Source organism: Mustela nivalis (assembly GCF_964662115.1).
Source record: "Mustela nivalis genome assembly, chromosome: 19".
NCBI classification, from domain to species: Eukaryota; Metazoa; Chordata; class Mammalia; order Carnivora; family Mustelidae; genus Mustela; species Mustela nivalis.
In genome coordinates, this window is record NC_139038.1 from 1,898,401 (window position 1) to 1,920,287 (window position 21,887).

Sequence of the window (21,887 nt, forward strand, 5' to 3'; positions counted from 1 at the left end):
TTATTTCCACCTTTATCTTCTGTCCAGTTGTTCTGTTCATTATTGAAAGTGGGGTGTTGAAGTCTATGGCTGTTACTGTACAACTGTCTACTTCTCCCTTTGTCCTTTTTGCTTCATGGATTTTGATGGTCTGTCATTAGGTATCCATGTTAATAACTTGTATATTCTTGTTGCAGTGAACCTTTCATTAATATATAAACCTTTGCTTCTTGCAACTTTTTAAAAATTTAAAGTCCTTTCTGCAGGATGTTAGGATAGCCCCCCCTACTCTCTTCCGCTAACTAGTTATACAGAATATTTTTTTCCACCTTTTCACTTCCAATCTGTCTGTGTCTTTGGGTTTAAAGTGAATCTTCTGCAGGCAGGAAATAGTTGGGCCATGTGTTTTCATCCATTCTTCCAGTCTGTCATTTAATTGCACAGTTTAATCAATGTGCACTTAATTACTGATAGGGAGGGCCCTACCTTTGTCATTTTGCTATTTGTTTTGTAGCTTTTGTATTCATTTCCTGCATTCCTGTTTTCTTTTGTGTTTAGGCGAAAGTAGTGAGTTTCTAAAAATTTATTTGAGAGACAGCACGCACACATATGTGAGCAGGGGACCGAGAGAGAATCTCAAGCAGACTTCCTGCTGAGTATGGAGCCCAACACGGGGCCTGATCTCACAGCCCTGAGCTGAAACCAAGAGTTGGATGCTTAACCAACTGAGTCACCCATGTGCTGTGAAAGTAGCGAAAGATTTAAATTCCTTTCTCATTTCCCTTTGTGTGTAAAAAAGAATGAACTACCAATAATGTAACAACACGGGTAAATCTTGGTCATTACACTAAACAATTAAGCCAGATTTAGGGGCATAAATTATTCCAGTTAAATGGGCTTCAAAACCAGATAAAACACTAATCTATATTGATAAAAACCCCAGTGGTATCACTGGGAGGAGTGGTATCAACTGGGAAGAAGCAGGAGGATCTTTGTGGGATGCTGAAAAAAAATCTCTTTTTTAGGGGTGCTTGGGTGGCTCAGTGGGTTAAGCCTCTGCCTTTGGCTCAGGTCATGATCTCAGGGTCCTGGGATCGAGGCCTGCATCGGGAATCTCTGCTCAGCAAGGAGCCTGCTTTCCACCCTCCTCTCTGCCTGCCTCTCTGCCTACTTGTGATGGCTCTCTGTCAAATGAATAAATAAACTCTTAAAAAATTTCTTTTTAAATTTTAGACGAGGTGGTGGTTACATGAGTACACGCACAGGTAGAATTCAGTGAGCTGTACACACTAGGGTTTGTTCATTCATGTACGTCAGTGATTTCTCAGTAAGCCAGTGAGACACCGCTACAGGGTCCCTAGAATAACTACATGAAAAGGACAAAGAATAGCAAGGGCCGGTAATGAGAGGAAGGGGTTAGACTTGAACTCTGCTGCTGGAGTAGAAATAGATACAAATGCTGCAAAAAGGCTACTAGAACTGACTTCCAGACAGACGACAGCAATGCCCACCTCTCTTCATCAAAAGACTACAATATTCACAGTAACATGTTCTGTCAAAATCCCCAGTGCCCATCAACAGGGGGGTGCATCCTGAACTGCATTATATCCACTCAGGAGAATCCTGCACACCAGTGAGATTGGAGGAGTTACACGCCGTGTCCTGATGCGATGAGTCTCATGCAACACGATGCCGAAGGAAAGAAGCCAGTTACAGAAGAGTAAATAATGGACGGAGCCACATATACCAAGTACAAAAACCAGGCAAAACCTTCCATGCTGCTGACGGTCAGGACTGGTTACTTCTGCAGAGTGGGAGGGAGGGACTCAAGGAAACGATCTTGGGGTGCTGGTCATTTTGTATCCTGATTTGGGTAAGGTAACATGGATGTGTTCAGTGTGAAAACGGAGTTAATATATACATACTTCTTTTTATATAGAGTTATAATGCATAGATGTGTATATATACACACACGTGTCATATATATATACACACACACACACACACACACACACACACACACACACACGTGTAAGAAATTCTCTAACGACAGTATTTTTAAAATGAAGCAGGGAAAAGTAAAGTAGTGGTGGGTGGGGTCATGATGTTAATCAAGAAAATCAGGGTAACAGAAGGTAAAATTTGAATCAACTTAAGATGCAGGAGGATGCCAGGGGATAACAGCAAGTGCAAAGGCCCTGAGGCCAGACTGTGCTCAGAATGTTAAAGGAATAGCAAGAAGGCCTGTATGCTTGGAGCAGAATGAAGGAGAGAAGGAGAAGGAGGTAGGAGTGTGGGGAAACAGGATTTCACATCATTAATTCATCAAGCATCTTAATTACTTAAAGTATAGCTAAAGCACAAAGTTTAAGAACATAAGTTAACACCTATTACTGAATACTCTTTCGGACTTAAGATTTGTCTTCCTTTTTAGACAAACCACTTTCAAAGATAAATAAAACCAAACAATTACAAGAATAAAAATATGCATAAAGCCTTGCCTATTAGTTGTTTCCTTTAAAAAAAAAAAAAAGACAACGTTGCACATACTTATCCAACAAAACATGTATTTGAAGAGCCAACTTCTTACTCGGGGTTTGGCTTGCATGGCTCATGCATAGTGGACAGCACGGTTAAGCACCTACTATACAGGAATCACTATTACTATCACAATCAATAATAATCTAAAAACTGTGTGAATTATATAATTAAATTTATGGACATTCCTCTTTCAAGTTTGCTGGTAACATACTTTCCTTACAGAATTTGAACTTCTCACTATATTATGAATTACTTAACATTTTAAAAGTTTTTGGATAGATAACACATGTACATAGTACAAAATTCACAAAGTTTAAAAAAGAGGGTCGGGGGAGCGCTGGAGAAATAGGTCTCCCAGCTAATAAGGTCTTCGGCTTGATCGTGTTATCCCTTTCCTGGAGTTGGTACACTGCTTTTTCCTGATTTTACAATCTTGTTTCGGGTTAAACACCATGATATAAGTTGGCTGGAATGAGCTATCAGCCAGCCACAATGGTCTCAGGAGACTAGGATTTCAGGAAGAAGTTCTGGATGGAAATGAGCACCAGGTCAAGAATAAGAGAGAAGAGGAAAAATAACCTGGAAATGGAGCCTGAGTCCCCCTCCCCTGTCTTAGCAGAGCTCAGGAGGACCTCCATGCCCCGAGTCTCTGCCAGTGTCGTTAATAAATGCAGCAGAAACTCGTGGGGCGGTGCCGGCCACCCACCAGTCTTTCTCTGGCTCCAGCATCCTTCTGCAGTTCTGAAGTGCCCGTGACAGGAGCAAAGGGAAGGGAAATGACCCCCAAGGGACAGGACTAAAATGGGGTGCATGAGACTATCCTGCGAGGGGGGCGACCGGAGGAGACACCTGAGATCCGAGAATCAGCAGGAAAAGGAGAGAAAGGCAGCCAACTTTGAGCAAGCTGCCAACACAGCGGGGGTCGGACCCCCGTACCCAACACTCACGCTGGGAGCACAACCAGGTGGGAGAAGACGGGGGCTGTGGGTTGTCGGCACTTTGGGAACATGGGCTACTGTGGAGTCACCGATTTCCTGTGCTCAGGCAGAAACCAGGACTGATGGCAGAACTCCACGGACGGTCCCACTGGGCGTCCCACATACCTCCCGGGAAGTACAAACGCAGAAAGAGGCTCTGGAGAATTTGCTAAAATGCCTGGAGTGATGCAAAACACCCATGCAGCGGGCCTTGGCCATACAGAGTTCCTTTTATATCAAATATCCCATAAGGAATGAAATCAAGGAAGGTGCCTTGTGAGACAGGTCCGACCAGGACTGTCCTTCCCGGGGTAACATGTCCCAGCACCAGAGCACCCATGCCCACCATCCGCTTGGCCTTTGGGAACTTCACAATCACGCCGGCTCAGGGAAAGTGCATACACCAAAGTGGCAATAAAAAGTCACCCAGCTTCTGGGACTGAAACCCCATTTACTGAGCAGAGGTTTCGGTGACCAGTTTTGTTACTGCCACACCAGATTAAGGGCAGAGGAGGAAGGCAAAAAGCAGAGACTGTCCTGGGCTCATAGAGCTGAGTGCATCTCAGAGCTACCCTTACTATAAACACAGAAGCATTCTAAATGTCCTACATTTAGTGCCCTGAGCAAACGTGAACCTTGGTCCCTCCTTTCTCTCCCTGAATTCTGCTTTCCTCACAATTCAGGGGGCTGGGATCTCGTTTAAAATAAAAATTTCAATGCCATCTAATACTCTGGGCTCCAAACTCTTGGGAAGGGAGGAGGACAATCCTATTTTAGCTAGAAAAGCATCCTTTATCCAATGGGTAACATTAATGCAGATCTAGCCATGCAGCCAAACACATAAGACATGTCTTCTTCTAGAAATGCAGAAACACAAAGGACTACAGTAAGCTGAAGTAGAGAGGTTGGTTAACTGCCTTTGGGAAAGGAAGCGGGGAAGAGTGAGCAAGGGCAGGGTCACTGTTGTGGGCTGAATGTTTGTCTTCCCCTGGCCCACCAATGTGATGGGACTGGGAAGTGGAGCCTTTGGGAGGTAACTGGGCAACCGGAGGTCTGGAGGGACGAGCTCCACGACGGGATTAGTACTCTCCCTAAGAGGAAAGAGTCCAGAGCTTGGTCTGAGCAGGCACCAAGATGAGGGCCCTGGCCAAGAACCACATCTGTAGGCATCCCAGTTTTGGACCCCCTGCCTGCAGAACCACGAGAGAGAGATGCCCGCTATTTGTGTCACTCCACCCCCTCTCCGGCCGCCGTGGTGTTCTGTTACAGCAGCTCTAGCCAGCCTGAGAGGGCAGCCTTTGAATCTGCTGGCCCCGATCTGAAAGGTTCACAGATGACACCTTTGATCTGTTTCTAAACCTTGAACTTACAAGCAGCAAGTGTGCTATACAAGCTTGTGGGGCGCTCCTGGTGATCCCAGCAAAGGTGCTTTCCAATATCAGAAGATGAGGGCCTCATCCAATCTCTTGACCTATTTGTTAAATGGCCAGCTGTCCACACCCTCAAGGAATCCCCAAGGAAATGTTCACACACAAGCTAGACTTTCCCGAGACTCACTGGGATACATTTGCTCAGTTAATACTGACCTGCTAGAAACCCTAGGTGACTTATAACAAAGAAAAGGTGTTTCACCACAATTAAGAAATAAGGAAGAAAGAAAAAAAAGGCCTAACGATAAATCCACCATTTCATCTGGCCTTAATGCAAAATTCTCAGGAAAGTTCCCCTAAGGACAGCAGGAACAGGGCAACGCTTGCTTTTCTAGATGCCTCTTTCCCTAGACCTAACAGGGCTTTTCAGTCTCCTGATTACTTACCTATCAATCTTATCAACCTGGCAGTGGCCTCCTTCCTATGTCCATATGAGGGCTTTTGTTAGAAACCCACCTTGTTCAAAGTCCAGTTGTCTCTGTGACACGGAGTGACCGTCAGGTTTATGAGGACTTCTTCGCACATGGGGAGATGCAGGTGCTGGGGTGCCCTGGTGCCTGGTGGGGGGTCGCTTGTTGGGGGGAAGGAAAAGAAGCCTCCACCTGCAGTCCACAGCCCAGGACTGAGTGCAGAAGAAATTCTAAACCAGCATACTAGTTTCCTAGACAGACCTGTCACGCCAGTATGATGCTACTAGGTGTTTTCACAGCTCAGAGCCAATCTAAAAGGAGACGTGCGGAACTGGAGCTCCCACAACAGACAGCAAAAGGATACCGAGAGTCCAGGCCTCTCCCCAGGTCTTGGGCTCACTCAACACGCGCTCAAGCGGACCAGATTTCTTGAAATCTGCTCAAAGGAGGTGGGGGTGAAGAGGGGAGGTGAAACTGCCATCCTTTGAAACTTGCAGAATAACAGCACATTTCAGTTAACCAGAATTACTCAGACCTTAAGCCTTCTTTCAGGAACAATGCAAAAGTTTTATGAAATCATCGTCTGCAGACGTTCATTTTTACAATTCATTTTAAAATGTTTTCATGGCTTTTTCTGATTATAAAAACTATATTTCTGCCACGATTAAAAATAACTTTTAAAATAGACTCTTTTTGCAATTATAGACATGCATAAAATGAAAAGTAACAACTGGAGTAGTCCAGTGGATATATTTACTTGAGGTTTTAATTTTCTTTTCTTTCTTTTTTTTTTTTTAAGATTTTATTTATTTATTTGACAGAGATCACAAGTAGGCAGAGAGGCAGGCAGAGACAGTGAGAGGGAAGCAGGCTCCCTGACGAGCAGAGAGCCCGATGCGGGACTCGATCCCAGGACCCTGAGATCATGACCTGGGCCGAAGGCAGCGGCTTAAACCACTTAGCCACCCAGGCGCCCCGAGGTTGTAATTTTCTATGCATATATATATATACACTAATGAGTGTGTATGTGCGTGCGTGTGTGTGTATGCCTTTTTCTTTCTTATGTATGTACCGCTTCTCGGTCTGTTTTCACTTGATGTGTCAGGGAATTGTTCCCGTGTCAATGCACAAGCCTCTCTTCCAGCTTCTCTCCTAACTGTGCAGCATCAGCTCCACGGTCGGCAGCCTCACAGGCGGTCAGCCAGTCCCTCTGCACAGTGTCTGGGCTAGTTCTTCTTTGCTTCAGCATTTACGAGCAATACATTGAACATTCTCTACACACACTGTTTGCATATGCATCTAAGTACATTTTCCCTCTCAAATCTTCATCATTATTACTATGAACGACACATGACACAAGACAAGTGCGTGAGAGAGAAATGTCCAACCGGATTGTAAACACAGCGGCCACCACAGGCAGTGTGAGCCAGGAGCAGCACTCCAGAAGGGCCTTCAAACGGCGCCCGCCCTGGCCTGTAAAGCGAGCCACCATCCCAGTGCTGGTGAGGACGTTTCCTAACTGCTCCCTGGAGCTTTGTCACAGCATGAGCACTCAGCAATGGTCTGCATCGCACTGGAACCCTGCGGTAATACGCTGACGGGTCGGACTTCTTCGGATCGATAGCACGGCAGCTGCTGACAGGAGCGGTCCTTTGTTTTTGCTGCAGTACTCACGGATAAAAACCAACTTCTTTACCCATTTGACTGCTGAGGAGCATCTGGATGTTTTCAGTTATGAACGACGCTGCCATATGTACATATGCACACACACCTGTCTGCACAGCCAGGAGGGGTACTACTGAGCCACAGGGAATGCAGATCTGCAACTCGAGCAAATAACACCAATCTGTTTTCTAAACGAGGTATAGAATTTATATACTCACTAGCACCAGGGCTTACCAGAGTTCTTATCACTCTACATGCTTGCCAATTCTCGGGATTGTCAAATGTTTTAATTGTGCAAATCGGGTGAGCAAACCACAAGATAATGATATTATTATTAATATCATTTCATTGTTTTGAAAATGTCCACTAAGGCTTTAATCCATTTTTCTACAGAACTGTCTATTTTTTTGTGGATTTGTGGAAGTTCTTTAAACATTCTGGACACGTTTCCTTTGTCAGTCATAGGTGATGAACTCATTCTCTGCTCCTGCAGCTGGTGGGGTCTCTGGATGAACGGTAGTTCTTAATTTGATCGTAGTCAATTAACCTTTTCTTTTGCATTTATTTGCACTTTTTTTTTTTTTTTTTTAAAGGAGAGAGAACACGCCTGTGAGTGGGGGCGGTCGGGGCAGAAAGAGGAGGAGATAGATAATTTCGAGAAGGTTCCCTGGCTCAGCATGGAGCCTGAAGGTTTCCTGGCTCAGCATGGAGCCCGACCCTGGCTGGATCTCAAGACACTGAGGATCATGACCTGAGCAGAAATCAAGAGTCGGACACTTGAAAAACTGGGAGACCCAAGGTACCCTCTGCATTTGCACCTTTAATCACTTAAATTCTTCCCTGTACCAAGATCATACAGACTGTTCTATACTACCTCCTAAAAAATACATCGTTTTTTCAGATTTAGGACTTTAATCCATTTGAAACTGGGTGTGTATATACAGGGTCCAATTTCACTGTTCTCCACAAAGTTCCGCCAATTTACTTCTCTAATTCTGCTGCACCAATTCCCCACTGTACTGGTTATTAACTTTTTTTTTTTTTTTAAATACAAATCGCAGTGTCAGATTTATTAGAGAAGGGATTAGCAAACTTTTTTTTTTCCTGTAAAGGTCCAGATGGTAAATATTTTAGGCTCTGTGAACCACATATAGTCATCTTACTGCATATTCTTCTTTTTCTCTAAGCTTCAAAAAATGTAAAAAACATTCTTAGCTGGGGAGGGTCTGAACAAAAGCATGCCATGAAAGTCAGCCTGTGGGCCGTAGTTTGCTGACCTTTATGAAGATCAAGTCCCTCCTACTTTATTTTTATTTTTTTTAAAAAATTTTATTTATTTATTTGACAGAGATCACAAGCAGGTAGAGAAGGGGGGTGGGAAGCAGGCTCCCTGCCGAGCAGAGAGCCCGATGCGGGGCTTGATCCCAGGACTCTGGGATCATGACCTGAACGGAAGGCAGAGGCTTTAACCCACTGAGCCACCCAGGTACCCCGCCTCCTACTTTATTTTTCTTTAAAAGTAGCTTGACATATTAGTCCTCAGGGGAGAGCAAGTCAAGACCACAGTGAGAAAAAGAAAAGAAAGCTGGAAGACTTACACTTCCTGATTTCAAACTTACTACAAAGCAACAGTAATCAAAATAGTATGTTACTGGCCTAGGATAAACATACAGACCAAAAGAAGAGAAAAAAACCCAACATGTATGACCAACCGATTTTTGTCCAGGGGGCTAAGACCATTCAACGGGGAAAGGGCAGATGTTCGACAGGGACCACTGGACATCAATGTGCAAGAGAACGAATGTGGATCCCTACCTCACTCCATATACAAAAATTAACTAAAAAATGGATCAACAGTCAAAATGTGAGAGTACATAGGGATAAATCTTCCTAATTCTGCGTTTGGTCACGATTTCTTTTTCTTTTCTTTTCTTTTTTTTTTTTTAAGATTTTATTTATGTGACAGAGATTACAAGCAGGCAGAGAGAGGGGAGGAAGCAGGCTCCCCGCTGAGCAGAGAGCCCGATGCAGGGCTCGATCCCAGGACTCTGAGATCATGACCTGAGCCGAAGGCAGCAGCTTAACCCACTGAGCCACCCAGGCGCCCCTGGTCACGATTTCTTATTTGACACCAAAAGTATGACCAACAAAGGAAGAAACAACAGATAAATTAATCTTCATTCTTTCTTATGTTTCAAACCCTCCATCTGGAATCCCTTGCCTTTTGCCTGAAGTGGAGTCTTAGGTATAGCAGATAATAATCTCCTTCTCTGTCTGAAAATGTCTCTGTTCTACTTGCATTTTGCAGAATTCTAGGTTAGTGGTTATACTCTCTCAAACACAGCACTGACTCAAACATCATTCACTCTTTATGGTTTCTGTTGTAGCTCTTGGGAAGCAAACTGCCAAACTGTCCCTCCTTGAAAGTTCATCTCTACCATTTTCTGTAGCTGCTTTTAAGATTTTTCTGTCTTTGGCTTCTACAGTTCTGTTGTGATAGGTCTAGTTCTAGGTGTTTTTTTTTTTTTTTTTTAAATTAATCTTGCTTGAGACTCATTAGGATCCTTCACTGTGATCTGATGTTTTACCAGGCATTAGCTCTTCAGGTAGCGCCTTTGCTCCAGCCTTCTTTCTGTAACTCTTGCTGAAAAGTAGGTTAGACCTTTTTGCACCAGGCTCTGTGCCTCTCAACTGAGCTTTCTATTTTCCTGGTCTTTCTGTTCTACGTTCTTGAAATTTGCTTCCTGTATTTCTTCTACTGTATTAATATTCTCTTTTATTGGGCTCAAACTACGGCATAACACATCCACTGCGTTTAAATTTTGGTGTTTGTATTTGCTAATTCTAAAAGATCTTTTAAAATATGTGAAGTCACTTTTGATAGTTTCCAGGTTTTCTCCTGGAGAAATTTTCTAACTTTTATTTTCCTGAACACATTAAGTATCATTGTTTTACTTTATTTATTTATTTTTTTAAGTAGGCCCATGCCCAGCGCGGAGTACAACACAGGACTTGCACTCAAATCCTGAGATCAAGACCTGAGCTGAGACCAAGAGCCGGATGCTTCACCGATGGAGCCCCAGGTGGCCCAAGTATAGTTGTTTTAAAGTCTGTCTGGGAAGCCCAACGTCTAAACACTTCTGCTGGCCTTTCTTCTGGTTCTAGGCACTGTGTCTTGTTTCCTTGTGATTACGGCTATCTCTAAGGATGCTCCCCTCAACCCCTATACTTAAAAACATTTCTGGGGAATATCCAAGGTTTAGGATGAAAGTGTCTTTCCCAGAGAGGTTTCTATCTGCTTCTACCAGGTACTCAGGTACACCACCCCGTATGATAGCACTATAAACTAAACTCAGAGCACTGGTGGTCTTCTTGGACTGCCTTACAGAGCCGAGGACCACGTCCTCAAGGGAGCCTGCCTAGACGGTTTCGTCTCTTCCCCCTCCCGGCTCCGGTTCAGCAGTCAGGCAGTGCTCTCCACTCTCCCCATTCTGCGGGTTTACTTTGGTTCACCCCTCCATCCCCCACGCCCCGATGTCCCAGCTCACTGCAGGGGGATTTCCTATCAGATTCCTCAACTCTGGCAATCTTAAGTCTCTACCTTCCCTTTGAACCCTGAAAAGTCTATGAAACAGTGCAGTTTCAGGTTCATGGCTCAGATCACCAGACATCTCAGGGAAGTAGCTGCCAGGGCTCAGCTCACCTCTGCAGGTCTCACACTGTCGGGTTGGCCTGGGGAGTCTTTACCATCTTCTCAGCACTTAGAGGCTTTCATAAAGTTGTTTTCAACATTCCATTGAGCATTTTCAGTTATCTTCGGCAGAAGTCTCTGGATAACAAGCCTGCGGTAATTAGGAGCCAGAAATCTCACCGTAACTGCTTCAGAGTAAATTCCTGGGACGATGAATTACTGCCAGAGGAAGCAACGCTCTTTGCTTTGACGCGCACTGACAAACCGAACCACTTCCCCCTCTCCTGCCACCGACGGATGGCAGCACCTATTTCCCAGGACCTCAATCAGCGAATTCTTCACCACCACGACCAGTCTAACTGACAAAAAGTTACTTCATGGGGTGCCCGGGAGGTCGGTGAAGCGGCTGACTCTTAGTTTCGACTCAGGTCATGACCTTAGGGTTGTGAGATCGAGCCCCGCACCAAGGCTCCTCTCTCAGCGAAAAGTCTGCTGGAGATGTTCTCGCTCCCTCTGCCCTTCCCCTGCATGCGTGCTCACTCTCTAAAATAATCTTAAAAAGAAAAGTTACTTTGCATCTGCACTTGCAAGGTGAGCAGTGAGGATGGCAGGTTTGACTTCTTCTTCAGTCTTCACGTACTGGCTTGTAAGCACTCCTGTTGGAATTGTTTCTTATGCTCTCAATATATTAAAAAACACCTTTGTTACATGTTGTGATTTTTTCCCCCTAATTTGTCATTTCCCCTTTCACTTTCTTTGTGATGATGTTTCCATACAGAAGCGAAAAATGTTAACTCAGTCAAATCCATTATTCTTTCTCTTGGGGTTTCTGACCTTGTTATCACACAAAATACTCCGTTATTAACTCCAACCACTGTCACACCTCAGAGATGATGCAGGTTTGGTTCCAGACCACTGCAGTAAAGTGCACAGCAAAATAAAGCCGGTCAAATGAATTTTTTGGTTTCCCACTACACACAGAAACTAAGTTTAAGCTACGCCGTAGTCTGTTAAGTGTGTGGGAGCATTATGTCTATAACTGCCTTAAGAAAGAAATGCTTGATGGCTACGAGACGTTAACCATCCCCTGAGCTTTCAGGGAGTCCTACTAATCTTTAGGGAGTCCTAGTCTTGTCTTGTCGTCAATGGCTGCAGACTGATCAGGGTGGTGGCTGCTGAAGGTTAGGATGGCTGTGCCAAGTTCTCAAAATAAGACAGCAATGACGTTTCCTGCCCTGATGGACTCTTCCTTTCACGAGGGGTTTTCCTGGTGCGCGTGATGCTGCTGTAGATAGCATTTTACCCAAGGGACTTTCAAAACTGGAGTCGACCTGCTTCAACCCTTCCACTGCCTTATTAACTCTGTTTATGCAATATTCTAAATCCTCTGGTATCATTTCAACAACCCTCAGAGCATCTTCATTGGGAGCCAACACCATCTCGAGAAACCACGTTCTCAGCTCCTCCGTAAGGAGCAGGTCCTCATTCTCTCAAGGGCCGCAATTCAGCCCTGCCTGCAGGCTCCACTTCTGGGGCTCCCGCTATTTCCATAACCCTTTAATTTGTAAAGAACACTCGACCTGCAAAGCGCAAGGGAATGAGGCCGGCCTGCACGTATCACATTTCCACCCAGACCACGACGGCACCAGCTTACAAACCCTCCAGAGGCAGGGCTTGACAGCAACATTATCCACAGGGATCTGTGTTAAAATGCTTAACACTTCATGTTTTTTCCCCCTAAAGGAGCAGATTTTAGAGGTCTGTAAGTATATAATACTATTCATGATTAATGAAATGAAAGGGAAAAGCCTACATCATGAGCAAGAACATGTAAGTTTCTCACCAACCCCCACTCCAAGAATAGCACAAGTCTGTTTCCTGCTTCTGTGTCCTCAGGCAAGAGCCACCAGGAGGAAAGCTCAGTGTGGCCCCCTCGCCGCCCCCAGCCCCAGGCACCGGGATCAGGACCCAGACCAGCCGTCAAAGGCTGGAGCTACTCGGGGTTCTCTGCACTGTAGTTCTGCCAGGCCCTTCACTAGCTCTGTCACTGCAGTCAAAATGCTTCAACTCCCAGGCCTCAACCCATCTCAGGAGCAAACAGGAGGATTTGGTTAGAGAATTTCAAGCCCCTTTGACATGAACAGTTAGTTTTAAGAAGGCTGCATTTCCCACTATGAATCACACTATGAAAGTTACCTCAGTTTGAAAGGTTAAATGCGCGCACACACACGCACACACACGGTACCAAAGTGAAACTAACCTCTAGTCTCCTTGTACCTGAAACAGAACTCCACTTTCTCCTAAAGTTATCCATGAATTTCTAACACTTCTGAGATAAAGATGATGACTTCTCTGTCCGTCCATCCATAGGAGTCTGCACCTGCACCCTTGGCTGCATCCGTAGTCACGGTGATGCCCCCACACAGGAAGGGCTCCTCAGAAATAAAGAGGCACACGACAGACATGCTGCATCTCAAGGGCATTACACTGAGACAGAGGTCAGCCTCAAAAGGCCCCACACTGTATGATGGCATTCATACAACCTGACCAACTGTAGGGATGAGAACAAATCAGCGGTTGCCAGGGGCCGCAGTGGGGGAGAAAAGGAGCTGTGTGACTATAAAAGGAGCAGCACGAGGGAGATCTCTATGGTGAGGGAGCACTTTGTTCTGTGTCCTGACTCCAGGGGCGGTTACCTGTGACACAGAACCGCACACATGCGCACATGCACACACACTGCACCTATGTCGACTTCATGGTTTCCTTATTATTTTGGAGTCCTATGAGATCTACTCACAGGGGAAAACAGAACAGGCCAAGGACGCAGGGACCTCTCTGTACTATCTTTGCAACCGTCCACGAATTTATGATTGCTTCAAAATCAAGAAGTTAAATTAAGAAGTTAATTTATCACTAATTAAATCAAAATTAAGAAGTTAAAGAAAAAGGCGACAAAAACAGGCACCTAGAAACAGACAAGTATAAATCAATGGAAACGTGTTCCCCAAAGAAGAAAGGAAGTACAGGGTTCCACTGGCAACTCACAAAAGAATAATTATAAATGGCTAATACACATAAGAAAAAAACCTAATAATCATGAAGTTGTCCTACTTTTCAGTTGGTAAAAATTTAAGAGGAATGAAACTAGCATGGCTGGCGATAAATAAATGCAGGATGACAGAGGGACAGGGAAGTCCTGTGCTGCATGGCAAGAGAGGGGCTCTTTGCTGACTTCAGTGTTCACTAATTAAAGACCAATTCCATGCTAATGGGACACCTGTGACCTCCGCTGCTCCCCCAGCAGCACTGGAGGGGCTGACGCTTTCCCTGGGGGCGTGAAGGTCTCTAAGCTGCCCTCTGCTGCCCTAGATCCTCACTCTTGGCACCTGGAGGAAATGAAGGCTGACTGACCTCCACAGAAAGATGGGGACGTGCAGCATGATGCATGTCCCTGGCAGCGAGCACGGACGGCAGGATGCGTTTGGACACATACCATGAACGCAGGATTTACTTCCGTGGGCTCCAGAGGCTGTTCCAGACACACAGGTGGCCCAGAAGGAATGTGCAAAGAGAAATGGACTTTCCAACAGTGTCCTCAATTTAAAATCTAAAATAAAATACTGGGCTCAGTATGAGCCACAGGGCTGATGCTGAGGGAATCCTTAAGCTGGATGGGCAGGGAAACCAGAGGACCTCCGAATTCCCCTCTAGTTCTATGACACAGACCTGACCACTTCTCATTGCCTCCATCATGATCATGCTGGTCCGAACCCCCACTCTGTCACCTAGATTACTATAAAAGCCTTCAAACAGGCCTCCCTGTTTCTATTCTTGAAACAGGGGCCAAAACAATCGTGTTAAAATGTAAATCAAACCAAAGATACCGCTCTGCTCCTGGGAACCTGTCCCCTCTTACTCTACCTGCTCACTGGGCTCTGGAACACGGGCTTGACCCCACCTCAGGGCCTTTGCACTGGTCACTCTTCCAGCTAGGACACTTCCCCCTTCCCCTGACACCTACAAGTCCTGCTCTCCCACCTCCTTCAGGGTTCTCAAGTGCCACTTGGGGGAAGCTACAGGAGTCTGGGCTCCCAGTACAGACACAGAGTCGTCAACAAAGTGGCTCGGGTGTCTCTGCCATGTTCTGCACATCACTTCCACTGTGAGCTTGTGCTGAGCACCCAGGTTCTCAGCACTGGTCAATAGCCTGTGGGGAGGTGGAGGGGTTGGGGCAGATGTGTCCAATCATTTTAAGAGCAAGACTCAGAACAGAGTCCCAAGGCTGCACCAGACCATGAAGAGTAGAATATGCAGCCTGGCTCTGGGGCCATACGCTCAACACAATTACCGTGACGGCAGGGAGCATAGAACCCCCACCCTGTGATCACCCTGTTTATCCAAGCATGCTCCCCCTCCCCACATGCTCCCAGCTCCCTGATGCTTTCCTCCAACACACACGACACATTCCTGCTGGTTTAGCGACCGGCTCCTCTTATCAGAAAGTCAGCTCCTTGCGTTGTTTGTTTGCTGCGTTTTCCCCAGGACACAGGGCAGCTGCTCCACAAATATTTGCAGCTCCTGACTCAACAAAGGAGAGTTCCAGTAACTTAGAGACCCAAATCCCCCTCCCTGGGGCTCCATACGGAGCCCCCAATCAACTCAGAGGCAGAAAGGTCCCAAAGGGACTGGGTAGAGGCTGCTGGCTGCCAGCCCGGCCTGGGGCCATTCTGTGCTTCTGGCTCAGGAATACCAGGCTGGAAGGGCCCACAGGCAGCAGCCCCCCTGCAGGTGTGGCCAAAGGACTCAGCTCCCAGATGAGATTGACAATGATGCGCATGGCGAGACTCCTAGGAAGTTGCCCTAGAAGGAAGAGGCCAGCCGCTCCTCCACACCCACTCCTGCTCTCTGGCTGGGGTGCAAGCCAGGGAAAGGAGCCCCACGACGGGACACTGGGAAGGGCCTGGACAGAGGCCTGCCCTCCCATCCTTGGACTGGCTGTCCCAGAACTTCTTCACCAGAGAAGGGGAAAAAAACCAGTCCCTCCTATGTGGGGTTTTCTGCCATGTGCCACCAAATGTCGCAGGAGCAGCAGACGACCAGGAGCACCAGCAACATCTGAAAGCAGAAAGATAGTCTAGAACGCCCCAAATTGCACTACAGGAAACATCGCAAGCTACAGGCAAATGCTCACTGCACTGCTGGGGGTTTTCTTGTCTCCCTCTCCTCTAAAACCTCCGATGACAGCATTTAAAAAAAATCACGACCACAGGGTATCCTGAGAGCAGAGAGAAGATGGGGATGAAGGAGCCCAGGGCGCGGCAGGTGCCGGGCGGCACTTGGGCGGGCAGAGACCCAGCCAGACACACTAGAAAACACCTGCGTTCTCCCCAGACAGCCCGCAGACATAACCTGTCACCTGCCAGGCACTCTGTGACCTCAAGTCTTACTCCTAACCCACCAGCTTCCAGGGAGTTGCTGCCTGCGTGGCCGAGAGCACCAGCCAGGCCACCACAGAGGACATCTGTCCCTAGAAGGACGGGGCTGGCTGCAGGTAACTTTGCTGCTGGGGAGCAGACCCTCTGACTCCTGTGCACGCAGGGAAAGCCACAGAAAGTGACTGTAGCTACAAATCGCTTTATCTTTGCTTAGCCTCGCCCTCTCGAGTCCCAGAAGCTCACTAAGAGAGCTGAGGGACATGACCCTGCGGCATCCAGCCTTTTGAAAAGGGACCGGTTCATTCTTTCCTCAAATGATGTAACTGATGTTTGTTTCAGGAATGTGAAGGAGAATTTGGGGCACTACTTTACCCCGGAGCTTTAGGGAAGAGGCATTCCAAGCCTAAGAACTTATAAACCCTGTTCCTAAGCCCTCAAGAAGCCCACGTCCCAGGGGTGAGGGACAGGAGGAGCAGGCGGCCAGGCGAAGCCCCTGCAGACCGTGCCTGGCAGAGCTGTGCGAACAACTAGGAGGAATTCCAAAGCCCCAGGCACCACCAAACTGAGTCTGACGCGTGGGGACCTCACGCCAGGCGCAGGGCCGGCAATCCCAGGGCTTCTTTCAGAGCCAGTGTGCTATTCCCTAAGCCACAGGGTCACTTTCACTCTGAAAACATCACACTCAGTGGCTTCTAAGGAGGCAGCATCACACACAGAACCGTGATGAACACCGTCTGCCACATCTAAAGCAACCTGAACACCCAGCCTTTCTGAGCAACCTCCAGGAAGGTTAAGGGGACTCAGTTCCTTGCAATGTGACAGGAAACAAAAATCATTCTGTGTCATAAGCACAATCGCCTGATTCCCAGAAATCAAGAAATCCTGCACAGTCCACATAAACTTGCTCCTCTGAACTGAGCCTTGAGTCCCATCTTCCAAAGCCAGAAAAGGAAGGCAGGCTCAGCAAGGGACAAGGCCCTGCCACTTGGAAATACGCGCTGAACGGATGTGAGAAGTGAGTTACAATCCACGTGGCCTGTCCTGTGTGTGCAACACACCTCCTGAGCGGTGGCCCCAGCTCTGCACAAATGCCACGGGAAGGCACGTGAGGACTCCAACAGGAGGCACCAGCAGAGGACACACCAGACCAGGAGCCCCACCCAGCCCTAAACGCAGCAGGTTGGCCACACTCTGGAGAGCATGCTGTGAGAAGCCACAATTGGCTCCATCCATTCAGGGAGATCAGCACCCCGTGATTTCCCTCACTGTTCACCCGCTATGTCCGGGGGGCTGGGGGAGTCCGATGGTGAAGGTGAAGAGGAGAATGAACTATAGAACAAAGAGGTGTGCAAAAGACCAGCCCCCACCCCGCCTGGTAGCGGTAAAGCTAGCAGGGAAGCTAGACCCGGATGGGCCGAGCCCAGAGAAGGGGGCAGAGCTATGGAAGGCCCAGAGCAGCTTCCTGCTGCCCCCGTGGCCCCGCCCGTCATCCACAGCGCCCCCGTCCCATCTCACTGCCAACGTCCCCAGTGGTTCATTCTATCTCATCTTTATAAATCTCCTTGAAAAAACCTCTCCCCTGACCACTGCCTGCCACATTAGAATTGCCCATTTTCTCCCTTTGTAGACTCCCTAATGAAGACTCTATATTCCTCAAGTATATTGCTTGTAGCATTTTACTGCTATTACTCGTTTGCACACCTGCTTTCAGAATGAATGGGACTTGCCTTCAGCACAGGACCTGGCACGCAGAAAGGGGGAAAGCACGCGGGCCGCTGCCCAGAGACGAGGACGACGACGTGCGAGCCCATGGGCCCTGTTACTGCAGGAGTTATACCCCGAAGACAGCAGGCACACAAATGCCATACCGTTCTAATGAACGAGACCCTAAATTCAAAGGTATAATAGAAAGCAGACAAACTGTGGAAATAATATCCCTATTTGGTATCACAAGCAGATTAATTAGTTTGTAATTTGCAAGACACGTTTAAAAATCCAAAATTCAGGGCGCCTGGGTGGCTCAGTGGATTAAAGCCTCTGCCTTCGGCTCAGATCATGATCCCAAGGTCCTGGGATCAAGCTCCACATCTGGCTCTCTGCTCAGCAGTGAGCCTGCTTCTCTCCTCTCTGCCTGCCTCTCTGCCTACTTGTGATCTCTCTTTGTCAAATAAAAAAATAAGATCTTAAAAAAAAAATCCAAAATTCTCTTTTATTAGAAAAAGGTCATAGAAGTAGACAATATTTATATTCATTGCGCCTATGAGAAAAACTTCTTGGTTTGGCGTCTCGCAGTGTCTTATTTGAAAGCTAAGGTCCAACATGGTACGGGTTATCTTCCTTTCTTTTTCCTGAGCTGTGGGGCTGTATTGAATTCTGTGTCTGAATGGCAGTCGACATCCATGAACACACAGAAGGGCACAGCTGTGTCCTCTCCGGAGCGGGAGAAGTCCCCGCCCTGCACACCCACCCTACCCACCACCAAGGAGAAAGGGCCCTCACAAGGCTGTCATCAGACTTGGCCTTTCTTCTTCCCCTTTTTGTTTCTGCCTCTGCCTGGAGCGGCAAGTAAAGTCCAGAGGGCAGAGGGAACAGGAAAAAAAAATCTAACACCTGGCTGACAGCAATTCTCAAAGCTACTGGATTTCTCCACCGGGGGACCGTCAAAGCCTTGTCACCCGGGGAGGAGACAAAAAGCAAAAACAAGCTGATGAAGCATCACACTAGAAAGGTTCTGACACAAAGTGGAAGATCCACAGAGAGGAGAGGCGAGGGGTGCACTGCCAACGGGGGAGGGAGGGCTGATCGTGCTGTATGACAACGCTCACACCCCTCACGGTCACTGTGGCCCCTGCTTTAGGACAGTCCTGAAGGACATACAGCTCCCTGGAGCCATGTGCTTCCCAGGTACCGAGTCTTCTGAAAGCCCAGCTGGTGGGGGGTGCCCACAAGATGGAAACAGAAAGACCGATACCCACCTTCCGGCATCTTTACTTGAACCCCAGGCCAAGATTAAGTTTAGATTAAAAGATCTCAGGGATAGGCCCATGGTTGGTCTTATCACTCCTGTACCCCAGCACACTGCAGTGTCCAGCACACAGAAGGTGCTCCATAAATGTTGGATGAATGAATGAACAGAGAAACAAGCAGACTGGCTTCTGAGGCCCAAGTTCCTTATGGTCATAACTAAGAAGACACGGCCTGCAGCAAACCATAGCCTCTCTGGCTTATTTCCCTGTCTGTACCCACACGAGACCTTGACCTACTCAGCCGGGAGGTCCCTTCCAGCTCGAGGATGCTGCATGCAATGGAACAAGCAGACAGAAGTCTGGCAAAACTGCCCCAGCATACCACCCTCCCAGACCGAATGCTTCTTCAACACGAATTGTAAATAATTGGCTCTGGATGTTTACACTTGCTTCTTTGGTAAATTCTCGATTGGTGGTAGCGATTTCCGCCTTCTCTCCCAGAACATACCAGTTTACAGGGAGAAAGACTTCGACCCCAAGTTCACACCGAGATATCGTATTCCCTGGTTGTTTCTGATATTCCTGCCCTTTAGAAGATTAAGGTTTCCTTTCCATGACAACCACCCTCTTGTTCTTTTGACTCTTCCACCTTAATTTTTAAAGTAAACTTGAAAAAGACTGCGAAGAGGAGAAAGGGTTCTAAGAATATCACCTGTAAGATCCGCCAGTGCAGAGTAAAATGAGTGGGCGTAAGCTTGAGAGAAACCGGGTATCTGCATTGTCTCCCAATATTTAATGGTAATGAGAACGACATCTGCATTGTCTCCCAATATTTAATGGTAATGAGAACGATAGGAACTTTCTGGCAGACACCCTGGCAAGCATGGCCTTCCCTGAGCGCTGCAGGCTCATGTCACCGGGAGCCGAACCCCTGAAAGGACGCTCTGAGGGCACACATCATCCCTTCTGTGGTTTTCCTGCCCAAAAATGCATCATCTCATCCTAACAATGAGGAAATACCAGACAAACCCAAACAGGGACACTCCACAAAGTAAGTGACCAGTGCTCTCTAGGTGCTGAGGTCACAGAAACCAAGAAAAAATGGAGGATGGTCATGGGCTGGAGACTAAGGAGTGTGGTGACTAAGGCCGGGAAAAGGTATGCTGGGACCTCGGTGGTCTTCAAGGAACTTCTGCTGAAGGTCCAAGCAGCCGTGTACAACGCGACCATGCGACCATGCCGCCCGGAGGCCTGCGCACTCACCAGCTGGAACTCGCTCCTCCGGCTGAAAGCCTCCCTGATGCCGGAGTCCCTCCAGAGAGCGCTGAGTGCCGGGACGTATAGCTGGAAGGTGGCGGGCTCCACGGGCAGCCCTGCCTTGTTCTCGAAGGCCAGGAGGAACATGCCGTGCTTCTCATTCTCCGAATACTGCCATGGAATGCCAAGCTTGTCTCGCGCATCGACAAGAACCCGTGAGCCCTGCGAGAGAAAGACACAGAAAGGGTTTAACTGTGACGAGAGCACCACAGAGAGCCTCCGCCCAGGCATCAACTGTCCTCGAGTAGGAAAATCCCAGGCCCCCACCAGGACCTGTCCCTTGGTTCGCTCCTTGATACCAGGGGGACACAGTGCCTCTTTCAGCTTCAAGAGCGGCCAGCAGTCAGGAGACAGGACAGAACCGAAATGGACCACGAGCCGAGTGGCCTGCCCCTGGCACTAATATAGGAGCTGGGGGGGGGCAGATCCTCGATTTAATGCCACCACTGCTAGGGATGAGGAGAAACTGTTTTCATTATTAAGACTTTTATTTGTTTTGAGAGAGAACATGAGAGAGCAGGAGTTGAGGGGAGCTACAGAGCAAGAGAGAGAAGACGACTCCCTGCTGAGCAGACTCAACCCCAGGACCTTGGGATCATGACCCAAGCAGAAGGCAGATGCTCCACCAACTGAGCCACCCAGGCGCCCACTGTTTTCATCATTTCCTTAGTTCCTCACTGTTAAAAGATAAGTATTTCCAGCCCCTTTCTGACCTCGCAGTCAGGGCCGAGGGGATGGAGAACTGCCTTAAGTACAGGAGCAGAGGCGTCCAGGCTGCAGGAGACAGCCCCCCCTGGGAATCAGCTCCAGTTCATCATTCTTAGGCTAGGGCTTCTGAATGAGCAGTACTGTAGTAAGCCAATTTCTGAGTTCGAGGGGACCCAGTGGATACTGTGTTGGGCCAAGAGCAGCAGGGAGCCTGTCTGGAAAAGCCTTCACAGGCTCAGAGTGGTCTGGAGGGGCCCCGAACAACTGGGAACAGTAACTCACCCCCTGGCACAGAGAACCCCAGGATGCTCACTGCCCACTTGGCACTTGCTTTAAAAACAAAAACAAAAACAAAAAACAAAAAACAAAAAAACAAAAACACCTTTATTGGATATAAGTCATACAACATACAATTACCCCATTTAAAGTGTACAACTCAGTGGTTTTTAGTTGGCAGCTACACTAAAAAGTTTCACTTCCAACACTTGGGTCAGAGCGGACTCCTCAGTTCTGCCTTCTTACTATCTCTCCTGCTGCATCAGTTTGGTGCCTAAGACCTCTGTTTCTGCCTGGAACCACCATGCTGAATGTAACGGGGACCAAAAAGAGTAGGTAGGGTCTCTCCTCCAGGCCTGGCAGATCGGGACTGCTGGTGAGAGGCGTTCCTGTGAGTTTCTTCCTTAGGGCCCACACGCATCTGCCGCTGGTAACCAGGTCCATCTGTACTGATCCACAAACATGCATTCAACACTTACTCTGGGAAAAGCA

At 47.6% G+C, this 21,887-nt stretch overlaps 1 protein-coding gene across 2 annotated transcripts in view; it reads right to left on the reverse strand.

The window, feature by feature from the left end:
• Window positions 1–21,887, reverse strand: part of GNA12 (G protein subunit alpha 12) — a 99,857-nt gene that overhangs the window by 35,748 nt on the left and 42,222 nt on the right. For both annotated transcript variants that reach the window (XM_082714178.1, XM_082714179.1), the window contains exon 2: window positions 20,358–20,573. In XM_082714178.1, coding sequence (XP_082570304.1) covers window positions 20,358–20,573 — 216 coding nt within the window. The remainder of the gene's footprint in view (window positions 1–20,357; window positions 20,574–21,887) is intronic.